General features: G+C 45.0%; 6 protein-coding genes across 6 annotated transcripts; 3 read left to right on the top strand and 3 right to left on the bottom strand.

Annotated features, from left to right (window-relative positions):
• Positions 1–1217: 1217 nt before the first annotated feature.
• Positions 1218–2000, top strand: N7495_002363 (uncharacterized protein; the record flags this gene model as incomplete). The annotated part of the gene is made up of 1 exon (XM_057205032.1): positions 1218–2000. One exon carries the CDS (start codon positions 1218–1220, stop codon positions 1998–2000), a length of 783 nt encoding a protein of 260 aa, XP_057065639.1.
• A 2083-nt stretch (positions 2001–4083) lies between these two features.
• On the bottom strand, positions 4084–5469 carry N7495_002362 (Fructosamine/Ketosamine-3-kinase; the record flags this gene model as incomplete). The annotated part of the gene is made up of 6 exons (XM_057205031.1): positions 4084–4198; positions 4254–4310; positions 4381–4507; positions 4573–5143; positions 5203–5321; positions 5388–5469. 6 exons carry the CDS (start codon positions 5467–5469, stop codon positions 4084–4086), a joined length of 1071 nt encoding a protein of 356 aa, XP_057065638.1.
• A 741-nt stretch (positions 5470–6210) lies between these two features.
• Positions 6211–10962, top strand: N7495_002361 (uncharacterized protein; the record flags this gene model as incomplete). The annotated part of the gene is made up of 2 exons (XM_057205030.1): positions 6211–6630; positions 6697–10962. The coding sequence occupies 2 exons, from the start codon at positions 6211–6213 to the stop codon at positions 10960–10962; spliced, it is 4686 nt and encodes a 1561-aa protein (XP_057065637.1).
• A 369-nt stretch (positions 10963–11331) lies between these two features.
• On the bottom strand, positions 11332–12068 carry N7495_002360 (uncharacterized protein; the record flags this gene model as incomplete). Its single annotated transcript, XM_057205029.1, has 2 exons — positions 11332–11853; positions 11919–12068. 2 exons carry the CDS (start codon positions 12066–12068, stop codon positions 11332–11334), a joined length of 672 nt encoding a protein of 223 aa, XP_057065636.1.
• A 784-nt stretch (positions 12069–12852) lies between these two features.
• N7495_002359 (uncharacterized protein) lies at positions 12853–14373 on the top strand (the record flags this gene model as incomplete). The annotated part of the gene is made up of 1 exon (XM_057205028.1): positions 12853–14373. One exon carries the CDS (start codon positions 12853–12855, stop codon positions 14371–14373), a length of 1521 nt encoding a protein of 506 aa, XP_057065635.1.
• Positions 14374–15904: 1531 nt separating this feature from the next.
• On the bottom strand, positions 15905–17827 carry N7495_002358 (CocE/NonD family hydrolase; the record flags this gene model as incomplete). The annotated part of the gene is made up of 3 exons (XM_057205027.1): positions 15905–15989; positions 16051–17544; positions 17628–17827. 3 exons carry the CDS (start codon positions 17825–17827, stop codon positions 15905–15907), a joined length of 1779 nt encoding a protein of 592 aa, XP_057065634.1.
• Between the last annotated feature and the right edge of the window lie 7871 nt (positions 17828–25698).

Here is a 25698-nt window from a genome sequence, read left to right as displayed (position 1 = left end):
AGATTCAGTCAATTTAATGCCGTTTGCGCGTGTTTCTAGACGAAATTGGACACCAGATTGGCGGCGTTGGAGGGTCGATCTAGGTATATTAAATATAGCTGCAGCTTGGCGAGTTGACGATATTTGGCCATTTTTTAGAGCTTTAATAGCTAATAAGATATTCCTCTCCTGCTCCTGTTTATCCTGAATGATAGGAGATATTTTAGGAGGCATGGTGGGTAGTTGAAAAAAATAAGACACGAATCTGACGCGTAAAATTGGTTGGGTGGCCCGTTCGGTGGTGAATTACTTTACTCACTTTCTCCACTTTTCATCTATCTATCTATCTATAATTGGCTGGATTGGTATCCACCCGCTGCACTCCAGCAACCCCCATATGTTCGGATATACTTACTCCCCCACTTTTTCTAGGTCTCTGATTACCTTGATAGTGTATTCACTTGGGACATACTATATCCCACAGAGTCTCATAAGATAGGTCGGGAGGTGAAAATAATCCGCTCTCTCTCGGCTGCTCGCCCTGCAATTACGCACCACCATGCTCACCCCGCTCGCTCGACGCTAAAGCAGCGCTCACTCTGTAATTATCAGTGTACACACCCGATTACTGGTCGCAGATAAGTCACACGTCAGCCATTCTGGTGAGTGATCACATGCGGGTCCTAGCTCTAATCTACATAGGTTTCAAGGCGCAGCCTCTTATGATAAAAAGTTCGATTTAAGCAGCAAGCAGTACGAGAGTTCCTATTCCCTGGCGCTCTTTGCCATCCATTACCTCTTTTCGCAAATATCAACAAAATCTGAGGACCTACACTTCTTCGAAGACTCTTACCATGCATGGCCTGCTTTAACTTCGCCCTTTGCCGAACACCCTACCTCATTTCAAGAGACTGATAGGATGGTTGAAACTAAGGTAAACTTCTTGTAACCAGCTGTCCGTGGCTTTTACGGCTTTATCGTAATCATCAGGTGCTGATGTTGACCAGAACAAAGTATTGAGGCCTCCTTTTTCCGTGCGAGTGACAGATCCTGCCAATCTCACCGGCCATGCCCATCAAGATCCTACTGCTAATAGGTCTTCTGTCTTCCTGGTGAACTTACCGACTATTTCCCGGGATGAAGATCAACGTGTCTTTTTGGTCACAGACGATATTGAGACATATCTAAAGCGGGATTTGGACCACACCAGGCTCAACAGAATACATAGGCATCTATGGATGGCTGGGAGACCCCTAAATGCTAGGCCAATACACCGACAGAAGATGATGGGGTTTGATATCCTCCTAACAGAGCAAGCGGACCTCCATCTCCTCAAGTTCTCAAATAAGATTTTCGTCAAGCCGCTTCCGGATTATATATTAGATTTCATGTTCTGGGACAAATATCTCTGCGAATCAGAGGAGCTTCACAAATCCGCTTGTGGAATCTTGCTCTCCTATATTTGGCTAATCTGCTCTCCTCTTGACTTGAAATTAGCCCACAAGTTGGATCTTCTCCCGTGTGAGATAACGTGGATCTGGTGGAAGAGCTTCGTGGCAGAATTCATCTCAAATGTTGATGTAAATGCCCTCGACCAGGTCAACAAACGCTATCACTTTGGCGAGTTGCGACTAGGAAGAATAAACTCTATATACAGGACCCTATTTTTCTCCACACACTTTATTCGCGGCTATTTGTACGGCTATAACCGCTATGCAGTCTTCTTCCAGAGGAACTTCGCCTGGATACTCATCGTATTGGTATACTCTTCCCTCGTACTCACGGCGATGCAGGTCGGTGCCACTATACCGCCACTTAACACGAACTATGCCTTTCAGCGGGCTTCTTACGGCTTTGCGGTCTTCTCAATCGTCACCGTGGCAACAGTTGTGTGTTTTGTGGGAGTCTTGTTCGCTATAATATTTTTAATAAATATGGTCCTGGCCATTTCGCATGAAAAGAAGAAGAGGAGAGACCGGGAAATCCTTGCCCGAGAAAGTGAGGAGACAGCTATAGCCTAGTTTACAATTTCAAGGGAAAGAAAATGAACTTGAGCAAAATCAGCAAGGCATTCTTCCATCTAGAATGGAAAACACCATATTCATCACTCACGGATCGAGAAATTCAAGAAGTCTACGAATTTATCGCCGAAGCACCCCAATATGAGTTTCAACATGACAAAGTCCATCACCAAATCAGACTCCTACTAAAAAGAACCGTGATGCTAATTGCCATGGAACTGCTACCTTAGGCTCTGGGAATTAAAATGAAGTGTTCAGTGATAATAAAGAGGTAAGTTTATATTAGCATACATGAATGCTCGCCATCAAGAGCTTACCAGAAGTTATCATCACTCCAAGAGACGAACGACAACTATTATGTTGACCTTTCCCTCTCTAGGAGCAAGCCTGTGTTTCCTTTCATACCCACAACGTATCTCATTCTACATCGAGGACAATATCTCTGTTCAATGAGACGATCTTCTAAACCGGGAAAGTCGATCTGATCTATACGTTCAGCTGATTATCCTGTCCTTGCACATGACTATCATTTTGGCCTTTAGCCAGGAGCAAGCAATGGATGACCGCCCGTACTAATTTCAGATCTGATGCATTATTGGATATCAAATCTGTGAGTCAGAAGCCAAAAATTTGATTAAGAAGAAAATCATTTGTCTCCTTGGTTCGCGTGACCACGGGGCTTAGCCCAGCCTCTCTGAGTGAAGTTATAACATGATAGTATCAGCCAATACCCACAAACCAGTACTTCCTTTCTTCAGCGGCCGGGCTTCTTTGTGCATTCTCAAGAGCATCATGGCATTCATCTAGGTTTCAAGTTCGAGCGAACACCCGAGCAGCAGAGAACAGGATAATCTCATAATTGAACTGTTGCGATACTCGCATGGGAAACAAGGATATAAACACGTGGGAGCGGTTCAGATGGAAGCACGTCACATAAGAACTGGCTAGTATCTGGTCAAGACCACGTCATGGCATCCTTGAACGAGATGCATTGTCGCAAGAGATGCCCTTGAGTGACGTACATCTGCGACAGTGATGTTCCGTCTTTAACGGCTCTTCTGTCTCAGACGAATGCTTACATTTTTCTGAAGTGGGAGAACCAATTTGTACTATAAGTAGCTAGTTATCTTCATCAACAAAAGATCAGACTTCATAATAACCGCAATATTCATTTCCGTGGATACCACTACCTGAAAGCGGTTTGTCTGTCTACGGCGTTGAGTAGCATTCAGTTGAAGCTCGACCACCTCAGTAAGACGGCCGGCTTCCCAACTGCAGCGACATGAACCCTTCCATCCATCCAGAACTCTCTACAATGCCTAATGGGCAGTACCACCGAACAAGAGCATTATCCAAGTGACCTTGAAAATGAGATGCCCTTACAAACTCAGCCTATACCCGGAAATGGTCAGTATTTTGGATCGTGTCAGGTTCAGTAATTGCTTCGAAGATTGGAACCAACCTTGATAAGCAATCCTCGGCTTTTTGAGCATGCCACGCAAAATAAAGTTTTCTATCAGTGCAAGCTGCAAGTGTCTGCCGGTGCCGATGTTTTCCCACATATGGGTATAGAATATCTCCATTTCTCTTGTAATGACTGCTTCTGCGTCATTTGGTCTTCCTGCTTCACAGTCCAAGTCGGCAAATTTAGAAAAAGGAGCCATCTGCCGGCCTCATAGACGGTCCGATATGGGAACCCACAATCATGGACAACTTGTGCGATATTAGATGTTTTTTTGTCGTTCAGCTTCTACGCAGGTCTCAATTATACCCGTGGACACAGATAATCTGTTTGAGTGACCTTTGGCATAGTGATTGTGGTTATAGTGGATGTATTAAAGAAAGATAAGTGTTATTTGTGGTTTACGTGTGGTGCAACCATTCCCCCATACGCGAGTGTAGGTCACCTCGACAATTTGAATACATTGTATGGTCTGCATGCTGTCAATAAGGATGGTTCACGGCAGTCAGACTACAATGACTAGGGACGCAGGCGTTTTCCTCATATTTTATCGATTTACTTATTACAAGATCATAGCGGGATTTCAGGAGTTAATATCATTTCATCAATTCACTATGGATATCACTTCTCGTCATTTATGTCATTTACCTGCAAGCCAACTTCCATCTCTGTCTTGCTGTAGCATTCATACCCTAGTGAGAACTTATTCACTAGATCGCGCATTTCTTCTTTTACACTTGGAGCCTAGTTAGTGCTAAAATGTCATGGCGAGGGATCCCAGGAATACTTACAGATTCCTGAATCGGAGGTTTCCAGGGTATAATGCCGACGAACATAGATTAAATCTTCTATGGTTGCCATTCAGTCAGTTCATTCCAACCATTTGTCTCAATATAAAGGCCTAAGTTCTTGACTCACACGCAGTACAATGCATTTCGATCATCGAAATCTGCCGTCGGTTCGGATTTGGCATACAATTTGAGATACTCCTGCACATACGGCTTTCCAATCTTGTGTCTCACAGGTCTCCACGGGGCCAGATCATCTGTGGTTCAGGAGAAGTTGTTAACTCAAGCCTTTTTCTGCGTAGGAATCCGTCATGAAACTCACATTCATGATGCGCGTACGATGAACAAGCGTCAAAGATAAGGGGATATCCAGTCTCAGCATCTACAGACGTATTCCCATCCCACAAATCTCCGTGAACCAAACATGGCTCGATCTTGTTTCCACCAGTTTCCAGGGGTCGTAAAAGTCGAGGAATGACTTTCTCCATAATTCCTTTCCTGAGAGCGGCCATCTCCTCGTCGAAACCTTGAGCTTCTTCCTCGGCTTGAAAAAATAGCTCGATACCCTTCGAAAAGGATTCTTCCCATGTATCACACTCGAAAGTGTCCTGAGGAAGTCTTCCTTGGAAGGTTATCACGGGGAACCCGAATTTCCCGTTCGGGGAGGTTCCCAGCTCATGCAATTTGGCCACCGCGAGAGACAAATCTTTCACGTTTGGAATGCCATCAGTCATGGCGTGAAATTGGCAAAGAAAGAAGTGAGTGTCAGGATCGCTCTCGTAGGTCCCATGCCCTAATGGCTTTGGGGAAATACCAGGTATAGCATTATAAATGGCTGTCATGGAATGGAACTCGCCGTACATCATCCCTTTGCCGACTACACCCTGCGCAACCTATTTGATTGCAGAACTAGTTAAAACTCGACGTCAATAAACTTATCCATGCTACTCACCTTTAAAAAAAACGAGTTCTCAGTCCCGGTACAGTCAGTACCTATAATTTGGGCTGTCCGTGTCCAGTAAGAGGCACCGTATTGAGAGATGCTAACCAAGGTTATACCTTTCGGAATTTCTATATCAAAAGAGCCAATATTGATCAGCTAAGTGAAAAAAAATGCTAACAAGGTAGATGTCTTACCCTTCAACACATTATCATCCACAAACGATACTACATCTTCAGGTACTGCGACTTCCTCGTCCCAGATCGAACGGTCGACCATTATGTAGGTGTGTATGAGTTTTTGCTTGGGTGATAATTCTTTATTGATATACAGCTGCTTCTAGGATCAAGATTTCTTTATAACTCAAGCCATCATGCATAATAGCCGGAGGATTGCTTGTTATTTCGTCGCTTGTAGTCTCCCATCATGATGCACAGTCCTCGCGCCTGTAGCGTGACCACTGTTTTTAAGCCTCAAGCGGGGTCGGTGGCACTGAATAACGTGACAATATTGGTGGACATGGACGCACCTCAGTCGCCAAGACCCTTTTCTTCCGGAATAACCCGCGGCTGCAGTTTTGACAGACGAGTCGAATTCAGTGGCATATTATGTATCACCGTGAAAGGAGTAAAATATATAATCAGGTAGCGAAGGTGTCCTCTCTTTCAAGTCTCCAAGGGGAGGAAAAAATCATAAACCAAAAACTCAACGTTAGAAGACAGGGCAAAGTTCCGACACGAGATTACTTGCCTTTTCTTTCGAAAGGAAGCCTAGGTTCAGACTTGCAAGTCGCCGTGACGTGTTCGATGCCTGTAGGCAGAATAACTGGAATGAACATCTTGCCTCAATGGGCTTCGTGCAGAAGGATAATTCACCCGGGTGAATGTCAGATTAATCCCTGCAAGGTCCAGAATGAACGGCCAAGAGCACCCTCTGTTGAAATGATAGCCACGGGGGACAAAACCCAACATTCTGCCTCTGGTTCAGAAATGTGAGACTATATGGTTGCAATTAAATAAAATGGCATCAGAATCTGGAAATAGACGCACGTCACTCGCGTCCATCACCACTACGAAGTCTCTCCTTAGTCGCACCCTCACCCGGAAGGATACTCTAGACTCTTCTGATCAACAAGGCGGTATCAAGGGTCCAATCGGTCTGACCACTCTGTACAGTCCTCCTGAGGACATTGTGGTGGACTTGATATTTGTTCATGGAGTCAATGGGGGCTCTTACAGTACATGGACTAAGAATGGCGAGTCATCATTATTCTGGCCTCAGGAGTGGCTTTCCAAGGACCAGGCCTTCGAGGATGTGCGAATTCACACGTTTGGATATGCATCTGCCTTTAACCAGGAATCATTTCTCAATATCCCGGACTTTGCACGATCTCTGCTGTATGCTATACATGATTCACCAGTCATCACGAGAGATAGCAAGGTATGTATTATTGGGATGAAATCCAGCCATTCCTATTGAACACGCTAACTGCCATGCATCTTTCAGGTCCCATTAGTCTTCGTTGGGCACAGCATGGGCGGATTGGTCATTAAGAAAGCGTTCATCTCCGCCCACAGCAGTGAAGAAATGAAGCCGCTTGCTCGCAGAGTCTGTGCCATCTTTTTCCTCGCAACACCACACCAAGGAGCCGATCTTGCGCAGACCCTTAGTCGGATTTTACAGGTAGTCTCGGGAACACGGGCTTTTGTACAGGACCTTTTTCCAGGATCGCCAGCCTTGGCATCGATCAACGAAGAATTCCCCCAGCTTTGTCGTGAACTTCAACTTTTTTCATTCTACGAAAATAAACCGATGAATTTTGTCTTTGGACGAGGGTTGATTGTGGACAAAAGCTCTGCGGTGATGAACTACGTCAACGAAAGGAAGATGTATCTCAACGCAAATCACCGGGATGTCGCCCGCTTTGCGTCTCCAAATGACCCATCCTTCTTAACAGTTAGGAACTCGCTTGCAGCATATATCGATAGCAAACGAGGGTCCCAAATCTCGAAAGGGAAGGTGAGGGAAGGTGGTCGCTTAGAGGAGTTGAATAAATTCTTGAGTTTTTCTGAAGCTCCGGAAGGTGACCTGATGAGCCAAGATAATGCTCGGATTCCAGGCTCTTGTGAGTGGTTTATTCGCAAACCCTCGTTCGGGCGGTGGCTTAATTCTGCACGTTCCCAACTTCTTTGGCTGCGAGGGCGACCAGGTGCAGGAAAGACCGTTTTGACCAGCCACATCATCAATCACCTACGGAACCATGGGCGGGATTGTTGTTTCTTCTTCTTCAAAGACGAGGACAAATCAAAAGTCACCATAAGCTCTTTCCTAAGATCTTTAGCCTGGCAGATGGCTCAGCTACACGGCGATATTTTATCTACCGTACTCGACGTCGCTGCGACATGGCAGGACGCGGCGATAAGCAAGGCTGACCATAATCCCGTTTGGCAAAGGCTTTATCTACGTGGCTTGTTCAAAGTTCCTCTGATGAAGCAACAATATTGGATTATCGATGCTTTGGATGAGTGTAAGGCAGGCACCGAACTTATGTCTTTCTTGGCGAAGGCCCAGGAGCTATGGCCGTTGTCTATCTTGGTCACTTCTCGGCATCCTATGATGTCTATGAATTTGACAAATCCTACAGTTGAAATCGTTTCGGAAGTGATCGAAGAAAGAGACACGAAGGAAGATATATCACTACTTCTGAGAGCCCATGTGAACTTCCTGCCCCAGAGGAGCGATGAAAAAAAGATGGCGATGGCGAAAGACATTGCCGAGACATCTAACGGTTGCTTTCTCTGGGTTGGCCTAGTCTTAAAAGAGCTCCAGCAAGCCAACACGTCTGCAGATATTCGGAGAGTATTAGCGAGCAACTCCGATGGTATGGATAATCTTTATCACAAGATTTTAATAGATATTGCGGACGCTCGGTTCGGGAAGGATCTTGCAAAGGCCATCCTTACATGGACAGCATGTGCATTCCGGCCACTCTCAATAGATGAAATACACCGGGCCATTGAGATTGGCCTCAATGATAAGATAAACGATGTTGAGCGCTCCATCAACACGTGCTGTCGCAACGTTGCCTACGTTGACAGCCAGAGAACGGTTCGACTGATCCACTCCACAGCTCGAGATTTTCTCCTACGTCAAAATACTGTTCGGGAGTTGAGAATTGAAAGGTCAGATGCACACAGACATCTTACTCTGGTGTGCCTTCAATATCTCTCTAGCAGCGAAATGAAGCCTCCGCGGTCAAGAAAACTGAGTCTATCCACAGAAGCTGAGAAAAGGTCCCCGTTCGCAGACTACGCATGCAGATTCGTCTTCAAGCATTTGCCTCTGGTTATTTCAACAGATAATGATGTCTTTCTTGCTCTTTCTAAATTTCTCATGTCGCCCAATATTCTGGGCTGGATTGAGTACCTTGCTAGGCATGGAGAATTGCAGCTTGTGTTTCACGCAGGGAAAGCTATTGACAATCTATTCGCCCGCCGTTCTAGACATACGCCTCCAATGGGTCTCAAAAAAGATCTTCGGCTCATCCAGGAATGGGGAAATGATATGGTTCATCTGGTAACTAGATTTGGGCATCAACTCTCTCTTTATCCGTTATCAATTCACCATCTTGTCCCTGCTCTTTGTCCCCGAGATTCTACTCTGCGCAAACTGTTTGGTTCATCTCCCAGAGGACTATCCGTGCATGGCTTGTCATCTCACGCATGGGACGACTGCCTGTCCATCATCTCGTACCCCAATTCGGAGAAACTTATGAGCATGGCAACATCGAACAAGTACCTGGCCATTGGCATGGCCAATGGGCGCATCATTGTTTACGACAGTTTCACATGCCAAGAATACAATTTTATCCAACAAAAAGGTGCGGTGTTGAAATTGACGTTTGGAGAGAGTCGAAATTACTTGGCATCGGCTGGTGCCAAGTCTATATCTGTTTGGGATTTAGATTCTTGTTCTCTCATGTGTACGCTGCCTATTTCGACTCTGTGCATCGCCATGACATTCTTAGAAAACGATAGTTTGCTGCTTGGTGCGCTGAGGAACAACCAGCTTGTTCACTGGGATATTCAAAACGGTGGCACATGCCAGGACGAGCCAATCAATTGGACGCTGGATTTCGAGAAGGGCAATTATCAACGTAGACAACCGACGGGAGCAGCATTCTGCCCTAACCAAAAGCTCCTGGCTGTGATGTATCGTGGGGAAGATCTAATTTTGTGGGACTTTGAGCTGGAAAGAATGCACGATATATACGAAAAGGAGACTGGGTCTTATCTATACGAGTCGTCGAAAGGAGCCGACGGAAGTACTACGGTTTGGGCCCTAGCATTCAGTCCTGCCATCGACGCGAACACCCTCATTGCGGCCTACTCGGATGGAGATCTGGTGGTGTACGATACCTCCTCCGGTCGAGTTCGAGGCGCTCTACGGGATGTGAATGCTCACGTTCTGGCATGCTCCCCAGACGGCCGCACACTAGCAACTGCCGACTCACAGGGCACGATTCAGCTATACGACATTGAAACTCTTAAAATGATATACCAGCTCAATTTCAACGACAATCAGTCTGGATCTGAAGCTCTAGCCTTTACTTTGGACAATAATCGACTTCTCGACGGTCGCGCCCATCAATGTCGGATCTGGGACCCTGCTGTGTTACAGAGACAGGAAATGGACGAAATAAATAGTGACACGGCATCCATTTCAACAAATCCTCAAGAGATAGACTACAAAATCTCAGAAACAGTGAAGATCACGGCGATTATTTGCGTCCAATCTGCCTCTATTGTTTTTTGCGGAAAAGATGATGGATCTGTGCATGTCTATGACCTCGGCTCTGAGCATCAGAGCCAGCAGCTGTTTGTACAGACTCAAGGGGTCTCAATAACCTTCCTGCATTTCGACGAGGGTATTCTCACCTGCGCGGACTGTGGCAGTCATGTGGTGAGCAGGAGACTTATACGACGGCCTGGATCGAGCTGGCTTGTCCAGAACCCATTTCTGGACATACGCATAGGCACAAGCATACATCAGGTTCTCACATGTAACAAGAACTCCAGGCTTCTTGTGGCAACCGAATCCGAGGACACTCTTTGGGACCTAGCTCCCTCGGAGGATAAGACTCCTCTCGTTCGCAACAAGGTTATAGGAAAACGATTTTGGATCCAGAGCGCCATAGATCCGAATAATCTAATCCTTGTGACGCACATGGTAACTGTGGCGTACAAGTGGATCTCTCTTGAATGCATCGGCGATGTGCCTCCGGACACTTTTCCCCAAGAATCGACGCTGATTGAACGTGTAATTCCCCTACAACACCCCCGTTTCTTTGTCACGATAACGAAAAATGTCTTTTCCGGTCAGGTCTCTGAGTTGCAAATCAACGTGTGGGATTTTAGAGATTTCAACTCTGACAAGTCAATTCAATGCCCTGTGCACAGCTTTGACGCCACATCATCAAGATTCGAGGCTATGATCGGGGCACTTGACGAGCGTATAATATACCTAGACACTGAACACTGGGTATGCTCCATAAATATGGAAAATACGGGGCAGCCTGCAATACGACACTTCTTTTTTCCCAACGATTGGATGGGTTCCGTGGGTCAGTTGCTACTTGGTTTAGGGCGTGGAGGTGAGATCATATTTGTTAAACTAGATGAGCTTGTCGTTATAAAGCGGGGTCTTGAATACACAGAGCAAGGCATGTTCAATGGTTCTAGAAGGCTTAGCTTGGCTGTCAGGACGGGCTAGCCATTACGCCCCTCATCCTGAGACGAGACATATAATGGCTCAACTCTCGCAATCAAGCGTTAGCAAACCATCAATGTTATTTTTCCTTTCTGAGTTCAACAGTAGATTGAGATCATGCAAACAAATATTCTCGCAGAGAGTTAGCATGTCGTTGAAAACTCTATTTGAAATGATGAAAAATTTCAAATTAGCCAATTTGCAACACTGACCAGCACTATAGAGAAGATAGACTCACTGGGGCTTTTGTGTAGAATGAGGCACAAATAAGGCATTGCATATGTTCCATGTCAATGAGTAAAGCAGATTTCGATTATCCCAATCTTTGGCTTTGAAGAACCAAGAAGATAATTTGTCAATGTCTTTTGTCTTTCATTGTGGTGGAAACTTTTCTAGGCACTCACCTGGCTCAGATACGGGAATGAGTGCTTTATAAGCATCTGTATAGACTGGGTCACTAAGCACATGCCTAGGTGCCCTCCAATCCCCCAGGTCATATTCATTGTGTGCATAGAAAGACGCAACGTCAAAAAAGAAAGCTTGACCGTCTTCTCCGGTCGCGGTATTTCCATCCCAGCAGTCCCCATGGACAAGACAGGGTTTGATTGAGCGTCCATCCGCCTGCAGTGGTAAAAGTAGGGCAGGGACTACATTGGAAAGAACTAGTTCCCCCAGCCGATCGAACTCTGGCCACATAAACCCGACCTTAGCATGGGAGAGGATGCGTGAAAGATGGCTGGAGAATAGTTCGCACCATGAATTAGTCCAAATATTGACAGCCTGAATATTGAGGGTATGACATGTGGCCACATGGAACCCAAACTTGCCAGTTGGGGATTCAGACTTGAAGTGCAGGTCAGCCAGGGCACTGGCCAGGCCTTTTGCATCAGCAGGCTAGAGCAGAATCATTATCTATGTGAACTCAACTGTGGAAAAAGAAACCCTGGATTAAGTCATACCTGCTTCTGGATGACCAAGAATTCAACGAGAAGAAAAGAGTATTCAATGTTGTCTTCGGTGTACAGGCCCCATGCAAGCGGTTCTGGGACATTTTTGCACACTGAGTAGATTGACTTGAGGGACTCAAACTCGCCTCGGCAGGTCATCATTCCAAGTTTACCTTCTAAGACCTAATGAGTTGCTCAGCTTGTTTCTACGAAGAGTATCACTGGGGGGCCATTGGATGGTACTGTCTTTCCCTACCTTCAAAAAATAACTGACATACAACCCTGATGGAATTTGGACTGTGACACGTGCAGTGCGTCCATAATGGGATTTACCATGCTGCGTCACATCGACTACCGTGCTGCCAGTGACTGGCAGATCTGAAGGAAATCGTTACTATGGAGACACCGAAAATTTATTTGTTTGCAGAACCGTTCTAACACAACGTACGTTCTAGAATGCACGGAGGCAGTTGACATATCGTACGCTGGCTGCGTTCCACCGCCATTCTTTTGTTCGGGTTGAGTATGATAACAGAAAGAAGAAATGAGGGGAAGATATCCTTGGAGGTAGTGGCAGAACCTGGAGTGGGGGTTACGACTTTTACCAACCCAAACTTTCACCATGATACTATACACATAGCCAGGCTCAGAAATCAGATAAAACCTGGCTTGAGGTGGCAAACTGGTCCGACAAGGGGTAATTAAATTGCAAGTTCAATCCTTAGGGTCATCACACGTAGTATTATACCCAGTAGAAGAGGGGTTGGCCGGAGAAACGCTCACGGCCTACTATTATCATTACAGGGGAAACAAAGGTACATATTAGCTACAAGTAGCTTCTCTCATTTGTTATTAGCTCAAATTAAGTGGACATATATGTAGTGATCTGGTCGCTATTGTTAAGTTGAATGTGTTGTGACACTGTCAGCGAAGCGCCTTCTTCCTCATGTCAAATAAAGATATATCTCGGTCCCTGCGGCCAACGCAGCCATACACCATCTTCACACTCAATCAAAAACGCTTCTTTACCTACCTGCTTGGATATCTTACACTCGCGTCCTCTTTGACAGCGACAATTTACTTCCCACTAATAGATCTATTGAGCAACCAGTACCATGTCTCCACCCAGCTCATCAACCTCACCATAACATTTTACGTGATCTTCCAAGCAATCTCGCCCGCCTTTTGGGCCCCGCTTTCTGATACCCTAGGTCGCCGTCCAGTCTTTCTAATGACATTCTCCATATATACCTGTGCCAGCCTCGGGCTCGCCCTCAACAAATCTCATTATGTCGCCTTGCTTTTATTGCGCGGGCTCCAAAGCATTGGGGGATCAGCCGTGATGTCGCTCGGCTACGCCGTTGTCGCGGACATCTCGCCTCATTCGGAACGTGGCAAAATTCTAGGTCCTATGCTTACATCGACAAATCTAGGTCCATGCGTTGGACCTGTCATCGCTGGTGGCGCTATCTTAGCCTCGGGCGATGCCATGTGGTGCTTTTGGGCTTTGCTTATCTTTGGAGGTACTTCTCTCCTATTGATTGGATGGGCATTACCTGAGACCGCAAGGACAGTCGTTGGTAATGGCGCTGTGTATCCACGGGCTATCTGGAGGACGTGGTGGAGCATACTCAGCCAGAAAAGAGCCAAGTTGAATATTGGCATTCATATACTGAATAACGACCCCACGACACAAGAACAGCAAGGTGAACTGGCCGATATCAACACCAACAGGACAGGAAAGGGCAAATGGATCATACCGAACCCATTCGATTCTCTCAAAATCATATTCCACTATGACATCTTCTTAATCCTATGGATTGCCGCATCGCCCTACGCAGTATGGTACTGTATTCAGACATCCATTCCAATAATCTTCGGGAATAGCTACGGGTTCAACGACCTATTTGTTGGCCTCTGCTTTCTTCCTGGGGGGGTTGGAGTCATTCTCGCGGGACTTGTCACGGGAAGACTCATGGATTGGAATTACAAACATACCGCACGAGAGATCGGACACGAGGCTGAAAGCGACGTACTTGATCGAAGCCAGTTCCCATTTGAAAAGGCTCGATCTCGCGGCTCTTTCAGCATCCTCGCGGTTTCTATTGCTCTCTTGATTGGCTATGGATGGGCTGTTCAGCTTCATGTCCACCCCAGCATTCCGTTGATATTGCAAGTTTTGATTGGTGGAAAATGTACGGTTCTGTTGCAGCTTTTCAGTGCCTTATTGGTTGATATCTTCCCACAACGTCCTGGCGCAGCAGCTGCTGCAAATAATATTACACGATGTGCTCTCTCCGCAGCTGCCGTTGCGGCCCTTCAGCCATTGGTCGAGGTGATTGGGTACTCCTGGCTTTTTACGCTCATTGCCCTCGTGGATGGTGGTACAAGCTTACTTGCTGTTTGGACCCTTCGAAAATGGGGATCTGTATGGAGACAAAGCAGAAATTCGGACTCTTATGACTGATTATTGTCTTCCTTACCATAATTGGTTTTGTTGGAAGAAATCCAATTCCCGCCTGTCTGTATGGTTTCGAGACAAGTACCTCTCCATTAATACCACCTAACTTCTCGACCTTGGAACGAATTCAGAATTATCACCAATTTGTTGGCCTTATCGCCTCGTGGCCTTGGCATTCACCCTTTTCAACAAGAAGTATTCACCCACGTATCGTTCAGGATGGTTTTAAGGACCGTGGTATCTATCCTATTGATACCAAAAGTCAAATTGAAGCGATATGTCAAAGAAAATGGCGGCATTAATGATATCTCCCCAAGCATACTTTGGAAAGAACTGAAATAGGTACTTGATCTAGCTTTCATAATATATTGCATGACTGACGCTTTGGATGAGGTGGACACTGGCAACGATAAGCTCCTACTTGCTTCGATGGAGCCTGAGTGGTAACAGTTGAAGGCACGTTACTCATATTTCCTTTAAAATATATTGACCTTGAGCCTAAGATATAAATCTGGAGTTTCTGTAGACTATTGAACAGGGCACCGTAAAAAAAACAGTTCGTTTGGGCCATCTTTATTGGGGGAGAAATCAACGGGCCTACCAAATCAACCTGGCTCAATTACCCACCCCATATTTAATTCAGGTTTTCGTTATCTCATTTATCGACATTCGGAAAGCAAGTTTAGACAATTCAAGTGGTGGCTGACTCATACACATATAATTGACTTTGCTTTTTGCCTGAGAGACTCATTTATTTAGTAGCTACAGGTATTCTTCTCGCTTATACTACATTAACCTGCCTGCTCTGTTAGATGGGAAGGGCTCGTTTGCGACTGCAAATTGTGTGGTGTCAGTTTAAACCCCAACAGAATAATGGTCATTGGCTTTTCATCTTCGTGGCGGTCTTCCACGGGCCACTACACGGCTCTTTTCTGTTAAGCCAACCAGGTAAAAGCATCAAACATCGATCAGACAATAACCAACTGATCCGAAGGGCTCATGAATGCGATCTATCCTGGGAACAGTAGGGCTTGGACTACCGCGCTATGTACCCAGAATGGTACATTCGGAAACAGCAAAACACGGTATTAAAGAACATACGACCTTGTGAGAAGGCCGGCCGGCATAGAATTGGAATGGCGCAGGAAATATTCGCGGCCTCCTTCCACTACAACAGCCGCGTTGGATAAAGCTGTGGAGATGCTAACAACAGCCGCCACAACAGCAATTGAAGAGCACAATTCGCTTCTCCGAGTTACTCTATACCCCAGAAGTAGCTCACACGACACTTGCATATAAAGGAACAGCTCAAGCTCAGCCAAATCTGCTGGAAATTGCAGCGAAGCTGTTGAAAGTATGGCTGGGGACAAACAACAACGCAGAAAAGGTCCAGTCCAAGAATATCTCGGCCATATCTCACTGCTAGTTACGCGGGAACCTCTGAAGTAAGAGTACTAGTGTGGAACTATTGAGTTAAATTTTGGGGTTTGATCTTCGTATCGCTTTCCTCTGACTTCGATTCCATTCGAACAGAAGCTCAAGGTATCACTGGGATCGTGATGTAGTTGACGTATGAATCGCCAAAGTGAATGTGATTCTCAATCTTGAAGACGGTCTCAGCTCTGCATTTGATGTTTGTCAGACTTCGTGTAAGCATATCGATTGGAGTTATTGAAGACTTACCTGTCGACTGGATCATTATGGCCAAACATTCCAGTGCCAGCAGTGTCTCCCGAGCTAATCTCTAGCGACAAGCAACCCCCGCGGTCAACCACTACATTCGTGGGCCAAAGCTCAATATCCACTCCGTATACTGTGTTAGGGAGGACTGGCAGAATATCGGTTGAGTAATAATCCCGATGAGGGAGCCATGACCGATGTCGAGGATGCTCTGGCTTGACATTTCGTAGACTGACTCGGAGAAATCCTTTCGTCACTGGTACACCTTCTCCAGTTGTACCGGTGTAAAGAATCTCTGTACCCTGAGAGGAAATATGTCGAAGGCTGACAAATATGTCTATATCAGAAGGAACAGGACCCCCTTGATATTGAGTGACGGAAACATTGAGGTGAGCGACAATATGCCCAGTGATCTCTGTTGCTGCTTTGAATGGCTTTGTGGTAAATGAAGCCATATCTGAGGGCCGCCCCGCACCAGGTGCTTCGTAGCTTTGCTGAACGGGGGTTGTCACATGTGGTTGTGTGGAGACCATCTCTCCATCGGGGCCGAGAAACAGCTGTGTATACTCGGTTCTTGCAATCGGCCATTCCTTCTCGAATCTTCGTGGAAAGTGTTTTTCTGCTGCTGGATCGTTGAAACCAACGTCTCCCTTCCGAAGAATCAAGTCCACAGGAGGTATGGTGCCCTTCTTCGACCACCCACGTCGATCGTCGCCCAACAAGAATGCATCCAAAAAGCTTCGCTGAAGCTCAACTTCTTCTTCGTAGTAGAAAGGCAAATCATGACGCCCCACGATAAAGCGAAGATACTTCAGATCAGAGCCAGCGCGAGTAAAACCTTCCACGTTTCCTCTGAGATGAAGCAATATACCGCCCCAGTTCGCAACACTGAGAATTGGACACTTGATATCCTCGAGTTTATAGTCTGAAATGAAGGGTTTGCTGTCTCGATAACGGTTATCGGAAGCGAATAATAACTGATTCACCCGATTCGCTTTCAGCTCATCTTCCGGCAGATCACCCTCGATAGTGTCGGGGCCCCAGCACCTGCTAGCTTTGCCCGGCAACCCATACTGATTGGATGCTACCTGACGAGCCCACCAGAGGCCAAGAAAGCTATTAGATAAGATGCCCCCATGTCGAAAGGATTCTCGATAAAGGTCCGAGAGCCCTTCCCACGGGATTGCTGCAGCTAGGCCCCTGGGATTGCGCGCTGCGACCTGCCATTGGGTAGCAGCAAAGTAGCTGATTCCTAGTAGACCAACTTTGCCGGTCGACCAACTCTGCTCCGAGGCCCATTCAATCACTTCACAAAACCCGTCAATGCTCTTTGCAGAAAGAGGATCGAGGGTTCCGGGGGACTGGCCGCTTCCAATCTCATCGGCGCGCACCACGACGTATCCGTGTTTCGTCCAATATTCAGGAGTCGGGGTCTCCCACGATGAATGCGGAGTTTGGTGATTGGGGTTCACTTCGATGAAGCTTTTCTTGTTGAAACTTCAATCTTCTTATTAGCCTTGGGCCCACCTAGTTTGGGGGGGGGGGGGGGGGGGGCGAGTGTTCATTAGACAGTCACCTACCTTTCATACGGGATGTCTTTCCCATAAGGCCCATACGTCACCAGCACGGGGTAACGAGTTAATGTGCTGCCATCCTTTGGCCGGTAGACATTGCAGCGAACAATCCCTCCATCATTTAATAATACTGAAATGTTTTGTTCGAAAATGTAGGGAAATGATTCCGTATCAACGGTGCAAATGTCGCGGATTTGGTTCGGCATTTTAAATGGATGATTGTCGTATTCTAGTTACAGTAGTTTTCGAAATCAGTTATACCAAAACACTCTTATGACTTAATTCCCGGAAAAGAATCCGAAGTGCGCTATTCCTAGTATAGTAATAGGGTATCCACTCCGCTTCTAGACCGCTTTCTTGAATGGTTTTTGTATTTTTAAATACTAATCCGAAACGTGAAAGAATGTAATTTACACGAAACAGCCATACATACGTATGCTACCACTGCCCCCTCCTCCTATTTATCGCTCGACGCCCTCTTGGATTTGATACAGGCTCCATCTAACCAACATGGCTCCAAGGCTTCCTGCTTTAAAGCTTCATTTCATTCGTGATATGATAGAGAGCCAGACCTTCACCACCTCTCAGATGGCCGAAGAAGCTGAATGCAACAAACTAACGATTATCAATATTCGCAGAAACTTGTGATAATTTGGAAGCATCTACGCACCCTAAACTCGAATAGGCCGGAAAAGAACCGTCACTCCACTGATGATAGAAGCTCTCTGCGATCACCTGTCTGAGAAACCTAATCTCTACCTAGATGAGATGGCTATTTTCATCTGGGATGAGTTCTAGATTATGGTCATAACCTCTAGTATTAGAAGATCCCTTGTCGCTGAAGGATGGTCTAAAAAAATAGCACGGTAACGCGCTAAGGAGCAGAATGCTGACTTACGAGACTATTATCTGCACAATCTGTCGGACTTTCGATCGTATCACCTAGTCTATGTCGATGAATCTGGATGTGATAAACGGGTTGGTTTTAGACGGACAGGTTGGGCGCCACTCGGCAAGACTCCTTTATAAGTAACATAGTTCCTGTCGGAACATGGATATTGCAATCATGCAATACCATAAACCCGGAACGGAACAAACAGACCCCCGAGTCACGGGGGAACAACTATATGTCAAATGGAGGTCGACTACCAAGGAATAGTGGATTCTAGTGGGCAAATGAGAACGCAGTATGCGTACCAAAGAGTGTATGTGTATAGATTGTAGAATGGAGGAATCCCATTGTGGGATTCCAATGCTGACTAAAATAGACTAACTGTAAATGGAATCGGGCCTTTGACACACCCCTTCAGTTTTCACCCCTCCAAGGTGTAAACTGGCCTTAAACACAGGGCCGATTTGGGCTGTTGAATCGCCTCAATTCCCTCTAAAAACGTAGTTTATATTCTGATTTAGGCAGTTGATGCTCTAAATCCTCTGAATCTAGGGGTAAGACCCTAGATTAGAGCAGTTCACTTATATCTTCCAAATTGAGAAGACGAATCCAGGCGTCAAATCTCTGTTTTGGCAAGATTTTCGTGAAGCCATCTGCCACCATAAGCTTTGTTGGGACCCATCTGATCTTAATACGTCCTTCCTGCACCTCCTGGCGTAGCCAGCTGTGGTGTATGTCTATGTGATGTAGCTTGGTCTCAAATGCTCCCTCTTTAGTGAGCAGATCAACTGTTCTCTGGTTGTCGTAGTCGAGAGTTATATTGTCGTATTCCATTTCTAGTCCAACATGGACTAGTACTCTCTTCCACCATACCAGTGTTTTGGCTGCGTCCGATAAACCAAGCAATTCTGCTTCGGTAGTGGACGTCGTCACCGTCTTTTGTTTAGACGCCTTCTAATCTATAGGGCCGCCGAAGAGCATGTATATCATGCCTATAGAGCTCTTATGGTCTTTATGGTCACCATAAGATGCGTCACTGGCGATGGTTAGTGCCGATGTGCCTATAGATTGGTGGGTTGCGTCGTTGGTCTGATCCTTATTTCGGCCGAAATCAGGGTTAGAGGTGTCATCAGAATAGTGTCCTAAACTATATCTAAGTGCTCTGTTCTTGGTGTGGAACAGATAAGTGATTGTCCTATCTGCCGCAGCAGAATGCTGCGGACCTGGGTTCTGTAGGAATTGGGCCAGTTTAGTGGCTGGTTTAGCTATATTAGGCCTGGTTATAGTAGCTGCATACTATATTAAACCAATCTTTTCCTGGTAGAGTTTGATCGTATTAGGCGACGCAGTTCCTTTATACGGTAAGAGTTCTTTAATTGGCATTGGTGTAGCCACTGATGGTCGGTTATTTAGGCCGAAACGGGCAGCCATACTATCAATATAGCTGTCCTAGCATAGCCAGAGCTTGCATTGTTTACGATCGCGTATAATGTGTATGTTCAGGAACCACTCTGCGTCGCCGTGATCAGTCAGTTCCCATGCTTTTTCGAGTTCCGATTCAAGCTGCCTTGTGTATTAAGCTTTTATCTTATGGCTAGTAATCAGGAAGTCATCAACATAGAAGAATATTATGACTCCGTCGCCTATAAAGACATATGGATCCTCTAGTAACTATGTAAGACCTAGGCCTAACAGGACTCTAGAGGCCTCCTTCTGCCAGAGCTTTAGTAAGACGCGTAATCCGTATAGTGCTTTATGGAGGTGCCAAACTTGGCCATTGGTGCTCCTGAAGCCAGAGGGAAGCTCTATGTAAACCTCCTTATCTTTAAGGAAGCTGTTCAGGAAAGCTGCGACAGCATCTCTTTAACATACATCTAGATCGAATGTAGCTATTATTACGAATAGCATGCGTATAGTTTTGATGGCTAGTGTAGCTGAACGTTTCTCTTTAGTAGATATCCACTCCATATCTCCGCGTACATAGATACGAGCTTTATACTTCAGGAGTAAACCATTCTCATCAAACTTATAAGCATATACCTATTTCAAGGGCAGAATCTGCTTTGATCTATTGTTTGGCCTTAGGACGACTGAGAATGTGTGCTTTTTAGTAAGACTATCGATCTCCTTTTGTATTATAGTATTAAACATATCTTCAAACGCATGCCCTTTTACCTCCTTAAATATGTTCGGAGGTGGTGGAAGGTCGTCTCTATATATCTGGCTCGCTGGTTTCTGCACCATTCTGGTGTAGAATGTATGGTAATAAGCTTTAGATTATGTCTTAAGCTCATCTGGATCCTTGTCTAGCCGCAGCATAAGCTATATAAAGTAGGCATCATCTCTCTTGGTTAGATGGCGAATATGTTTACTAGGGATAATGTTCGACTCGTCTAAGTCTAGACCAATCTGTCGGAATTATGGTTCACTATCTTAAGCAGTAAACAGGGGCGAATCCCCTTTAGTTGGCTCTATAGGAGCCACCCCCACCCCTTGATTTAGCACTAAGTCTAGCGAATCTGGTGAATTCGGTGTGTTGTTAGTTATATTAGGCTCGATTAGGTCTTCTAGGAATGTCCTAGGAATCTAGTCATGTTCTATTGGTGTAGGGTATCGTGGTATATTTAGTCCAGAATTTCGGCCGAAAAATGGGTTTTCGGCATTGTTGGATATACTAGACTGGTTGCTTTTTCTAGTAAATGCGTCAGGTTGTTGAACTGATCGAGCATCGAGAGAGAGGATAGGACTGTTAGTATCCTGATTAGATAGATATGAATAGTCAACTACTTGTGTTTCAGGTAATATCTCCTGTAAATTGGTCTATAGGTGGGTTTGTAGGACTCCAATCTCCCTCTAGAGGACGTCGTCAGCCTCTTCTTTAGTCAGGATAACTGGCTTAGGACCAGAAAAAACAGGCATCTCCACCAGCTTATATGGTATAAAATCAGCTATATATCGCCTATTCTTGTCGAAAACGATGTCTCTGACTGGCCTAACTTGACCACCCCTTGAATCTAGAAACCAGATTCTCTAGACATTAGATGCCATATATCCAACAAGGAATCCAATCTCTACCCTTCTCAGCATCTTGTCTGATTTCGGAATCTTTTGGATTCTGTAGTAAGCTAGACTGCCGTATAGACGTATGTTCGCGAGATTCGACTTAGGTAGTGTCGTTCGTTTATCCTATAGGTCTGAATTGGCGTATTTACGCGCCTCTTCCTAGGGCACTATCCAGGAACCATTTGTGTTTGTTGGTGTATAATTTAGTATATAAACCGCAGCCTTTACCGCCTCTGGCCATAGGCTGATAGGGAGCTTTCCTTCCTCTAGGAGGGCCCTGGCGTGTGTAATTATGATGCCGCCTGCCTATTCAATTAGGCCATTCATCTCAGGATGTCCTGGAATTGAATGCGTCACTATAATACCTTGATCTACCAGAAACCGCTCTGTAGTAAGGCCTGCAGCTTTCTTATTATCGTAGTGGAATGCTCGAATAGGTAAATTCCACCAGTTTTTCAGGAGTTCAATGAAGTATCGAATCGCATCATTTATCTGGTTCTTTATATGATAGGTGACGACCTAATAGAAGTGAATTCCGTTAATGTAAAAATGGCAAATCCAACGCTCTTTATTATACGCGATTAATATTTGGATCAGGTCTAGAGAGATCTGTCCAAATCGACCATACCTATGTCCAAGATAACATCTAGATATCTGTCTAGGAGCTCTAGTAAGACTACAAATAGAGTATAGGCTCTATATTTGGCCATTTATATAGTCAGTGACTGGTTCAGTTGAGTCTGGTTGATCGCTCAAAATGACTCCGTCAACGAGCTTAGGAAGCTGCTATATAGCATCATGGTATAAATGACCTAGACAACGATGCTAGAGCTCTATTGGTGCCTTAGATTCTAGTGGTTTTCTGGAATCCTTGCCTATGTATGCATGCTTTTCCGCCGAAAAAATCTCGTCGGGTGTCTCTTTGTCTATCTCTTTATCTGAATCTTGTTCAGCTAATAATGGCTCCACGATCAATAAATTTGGGTTATGAATCCTTTGAATAGCTAGGACAGGTGTCCCGTCCCTATCAATAAGATAGTCTTTCGAAGGCACCCAATCGCCTCCTTTGTCGTTCAGGGCGCAGTAAGAGAGTAGATTCAATCTAAACTCAGGGCTATAGAGGACATTTGACAGGATGATTGATGTTGATTCCTTGGTTACTGGATGGATCCCTTTGACTTCGCATTGTCCTTTACCAAGGGTTTCAACCTCTCCTAATCCTAGTTGAAGGGTGTCTCTTCCATGCTCGAAATTGACGAATGCACCTAAGTTGTTGTAGACATGCGCACTAGCGCCTGTGTCTAGCACCTAGCTATCTTTCTGGAGCTCCTGACTAGACTAGGTCAGGAAAGCTGATTTCTGTAGAAATATAGAGTCTATAAATGCACTAGAGAGGTCTGGAATGGTGTCTAGAGTATCTGAAACTATGTCTAGAGTATTCAGAGTATCTGAAGCTGTGTCCAGAGTGTCTGAGATTGTAGTATTTCGGCCGAGAAACTGGTCTTCGGCAGTGCCTGCGAGCTGTATACTGTCGCTTGAATCGGTAGCATAGGTAGTTTGAGATGCGAAAAACACTGGTTTTGTAACAGGTTGAATCCTGGTGAACTATCACGTGGTTGTACCACGTGACCCACCAACCGCATACCTCACGATTCCACCCCGAATTGTTCACGTTCTTCAAGGATTTTGTAAATAGCATGTGCCTAGCTAGTTCTGAATTTAAGATTAGCTTTAGCCCTTCATATACAAAATCCTTCCTCTAATGAGAGTAAAACCCACGACCGACGATAAGAAAAGCGCTCTCAGAAAGTATCTGATCGAGCCATATACGACAGACGAACGAATCGCTCTCGGAAAGAATCCGATCGAGCATACCAACGAATACGAAAAGCTCTTAGAAAGAATCTAATTGAGCGTCCTACGAATACGAAATCGCTCTTAGAAAGTATCTAGTTGAGCATCCGATAAACGAATTAAAGACGGAAAGCATCCGATTCAAACACGAGAAGAAAACAAATATCTTCATCATCATGATTATAAGCGAACCGTCGAGCCCACCTAAGTAGGCCAGGACGTTGATGTAGCATATCAGTCAGATAAGTATTAGTACCGATAAGAGAATTAGAAGACTCGAAGAATTAGTGGTTCGGTCCTAGGAGCGAGCCGCTCCCGAACCACCCACGGAACCATAAGGGATACTAATCGAATCAACCAGCGATAATAACCAGATTCGACGACCTCGCCCTTGTCTCCCCGACCCCGTGATATATACAGGAAACATCTCTGATTGGCTAACCTAGAGAATCTCGATAGAGAACAAATTGCTAGTAGACGGAGCTGCCATTGGTACCCCATAAGAGCAATTCCTCTATATATTTTCCCGCCTAGAGAAAATAGCCGCCAAGAACACCGGAACGTTTATGAAGACATAACGAAGCGAAGGCAACCTATATATGCTTCTGGAATATCTTAAGAGGATATATGGGGACCCTAATACTCGATCACGAGCAGCTCGGCGTCTATATTAGCTTAAATAGAAGCCCGACCAGCCTTTTTCACGATTCCTTCCCTAGTTAGAAAGAGAGCTCGTAGATGCTGGTGTAACCAAATAGCACGACGAAGTAAAATAATAACTCTTACTAAATGCTCTTAATAAAGATATGACGAATTCGCTTATGAATCGTGGTGTTCCCTATGATTTTATAGGTCTTATTATACAGCTCCACGAAATCGATACTGATAGCGAGATACTAAATATTGTATTAGGTAGACACTAGTTATCTACTCGCCAGCGAATCTAAAGAGATTAATCAACCATAGCTATAGAGGATAGGATGGACTAGACTCTAATAATAAACACGAATACTATATAGACGAATTCGTCCCAATTCATGAACAAAAAAGGATAGGTTCATAAAGAGGATTAATATCTTGTAGGAAAACATATAAAATGGGTCGAGAAAGAAGAACTCTAATGTCGCTATATAGAAAAGAGATATCTACGATATGGTCGAGATAACTGTTAGTAAAGTATATGCCCTTTACTGCCCGCACGGAATCCGAACTAAGTAGTGGTACGGAATGTAGTAGTCGAAGAACCAAGATCGAGCCACCCCCGAAGAAGGGAGTATTCGCTAGCGATCGAAGAAGATGAAGCGGAGAATGATTTAGGAAAAGATTAGCTCCTATACTAAACCACGAGCAGGAGTAGAAGGGGGTTGAGAAGCTGCTAAAGAAAGAGGCGTTATTCTATATCGATGCTAGAGTTAATGGAATTCAATTCGCGAAGACTTTAGTAGATAACGGAAGCGATAGCTATATATCTATCAGCGGATACCTAGCGCAATCTCTTAACCTTCCGCGTATCCCGATTCCACCGCGAATCCTGAACAGAGTCATCAAGAATCAAGGACAGATTACTTAGGCCATATACTTCGATCTTGATGTTAATGGACTATAATAGCAGAAAGTCTTTGCCTATATCATTCTAAGATAGTCAGACGAAATGATACTTAGGACGCCTTGGTTAAAAGATATTGACGGAGTTTACGCTACGAAACAAGGGTATTTAGATATCTATTCGAGAAATGGAGAGCGTATTTGTTGTTGGAACCATATCGACCTATCAATCGGTCTAACAAAAGTAAAGAGATTGAAAGTACAGCAATCATCTGCGGGAGAAATCAAAGAACTATTTGATAGTGTTTCGTCGCCGGACCACCTCCGAATAGCTAAAGTAACTATAGACGATATCGATAAGGCGCTATAACCTAAGAAATTCACTAATCCGAGAGCTAAACTTCCCCCATAATATCTCCCTTAGTTAGATGTTTTTAGCTAGGAGAAAGTAGATAAGCTTCCGAGCCATCGCCTAGGGATCGATCATAAGATACCCTTGATATATAATAGAAATAGTAACGAATCGACACTACCTTATAGGCCATTATATAGAATAAATAGAGAAGAGCTATTAGTTCTACGAAAAACTCTTACCGATCTACTAGGAAAAGGATTCATACAAGTCAGCAAATCGCTAGCAGCTTCACCAGTATTATTAGTACGAAAACCTAGTAGAGGCATCCGATTCTATATCGATTATAGAGGGTTAAACTCTATAACCAT

This window comes from Penicillium taxi (assembly GCF_028828555.1).
Source record: "Penicillium taxi strain IBT 34144 chromosome Unknown utg000002l_segment0_segment0, whole genome shotgun sequence".
Lineage (NCBI taxonomy): Eukaryota > Fungi > Ascomycota > Eurotiomycetes > Eurotiales > Aspergillaceae > Penicillium > Penicillium taxi.
Note: the sequence above shows the minus strand (reverse complement) of the source record. Positions and strands in the feature narration are given on the sequence as shown.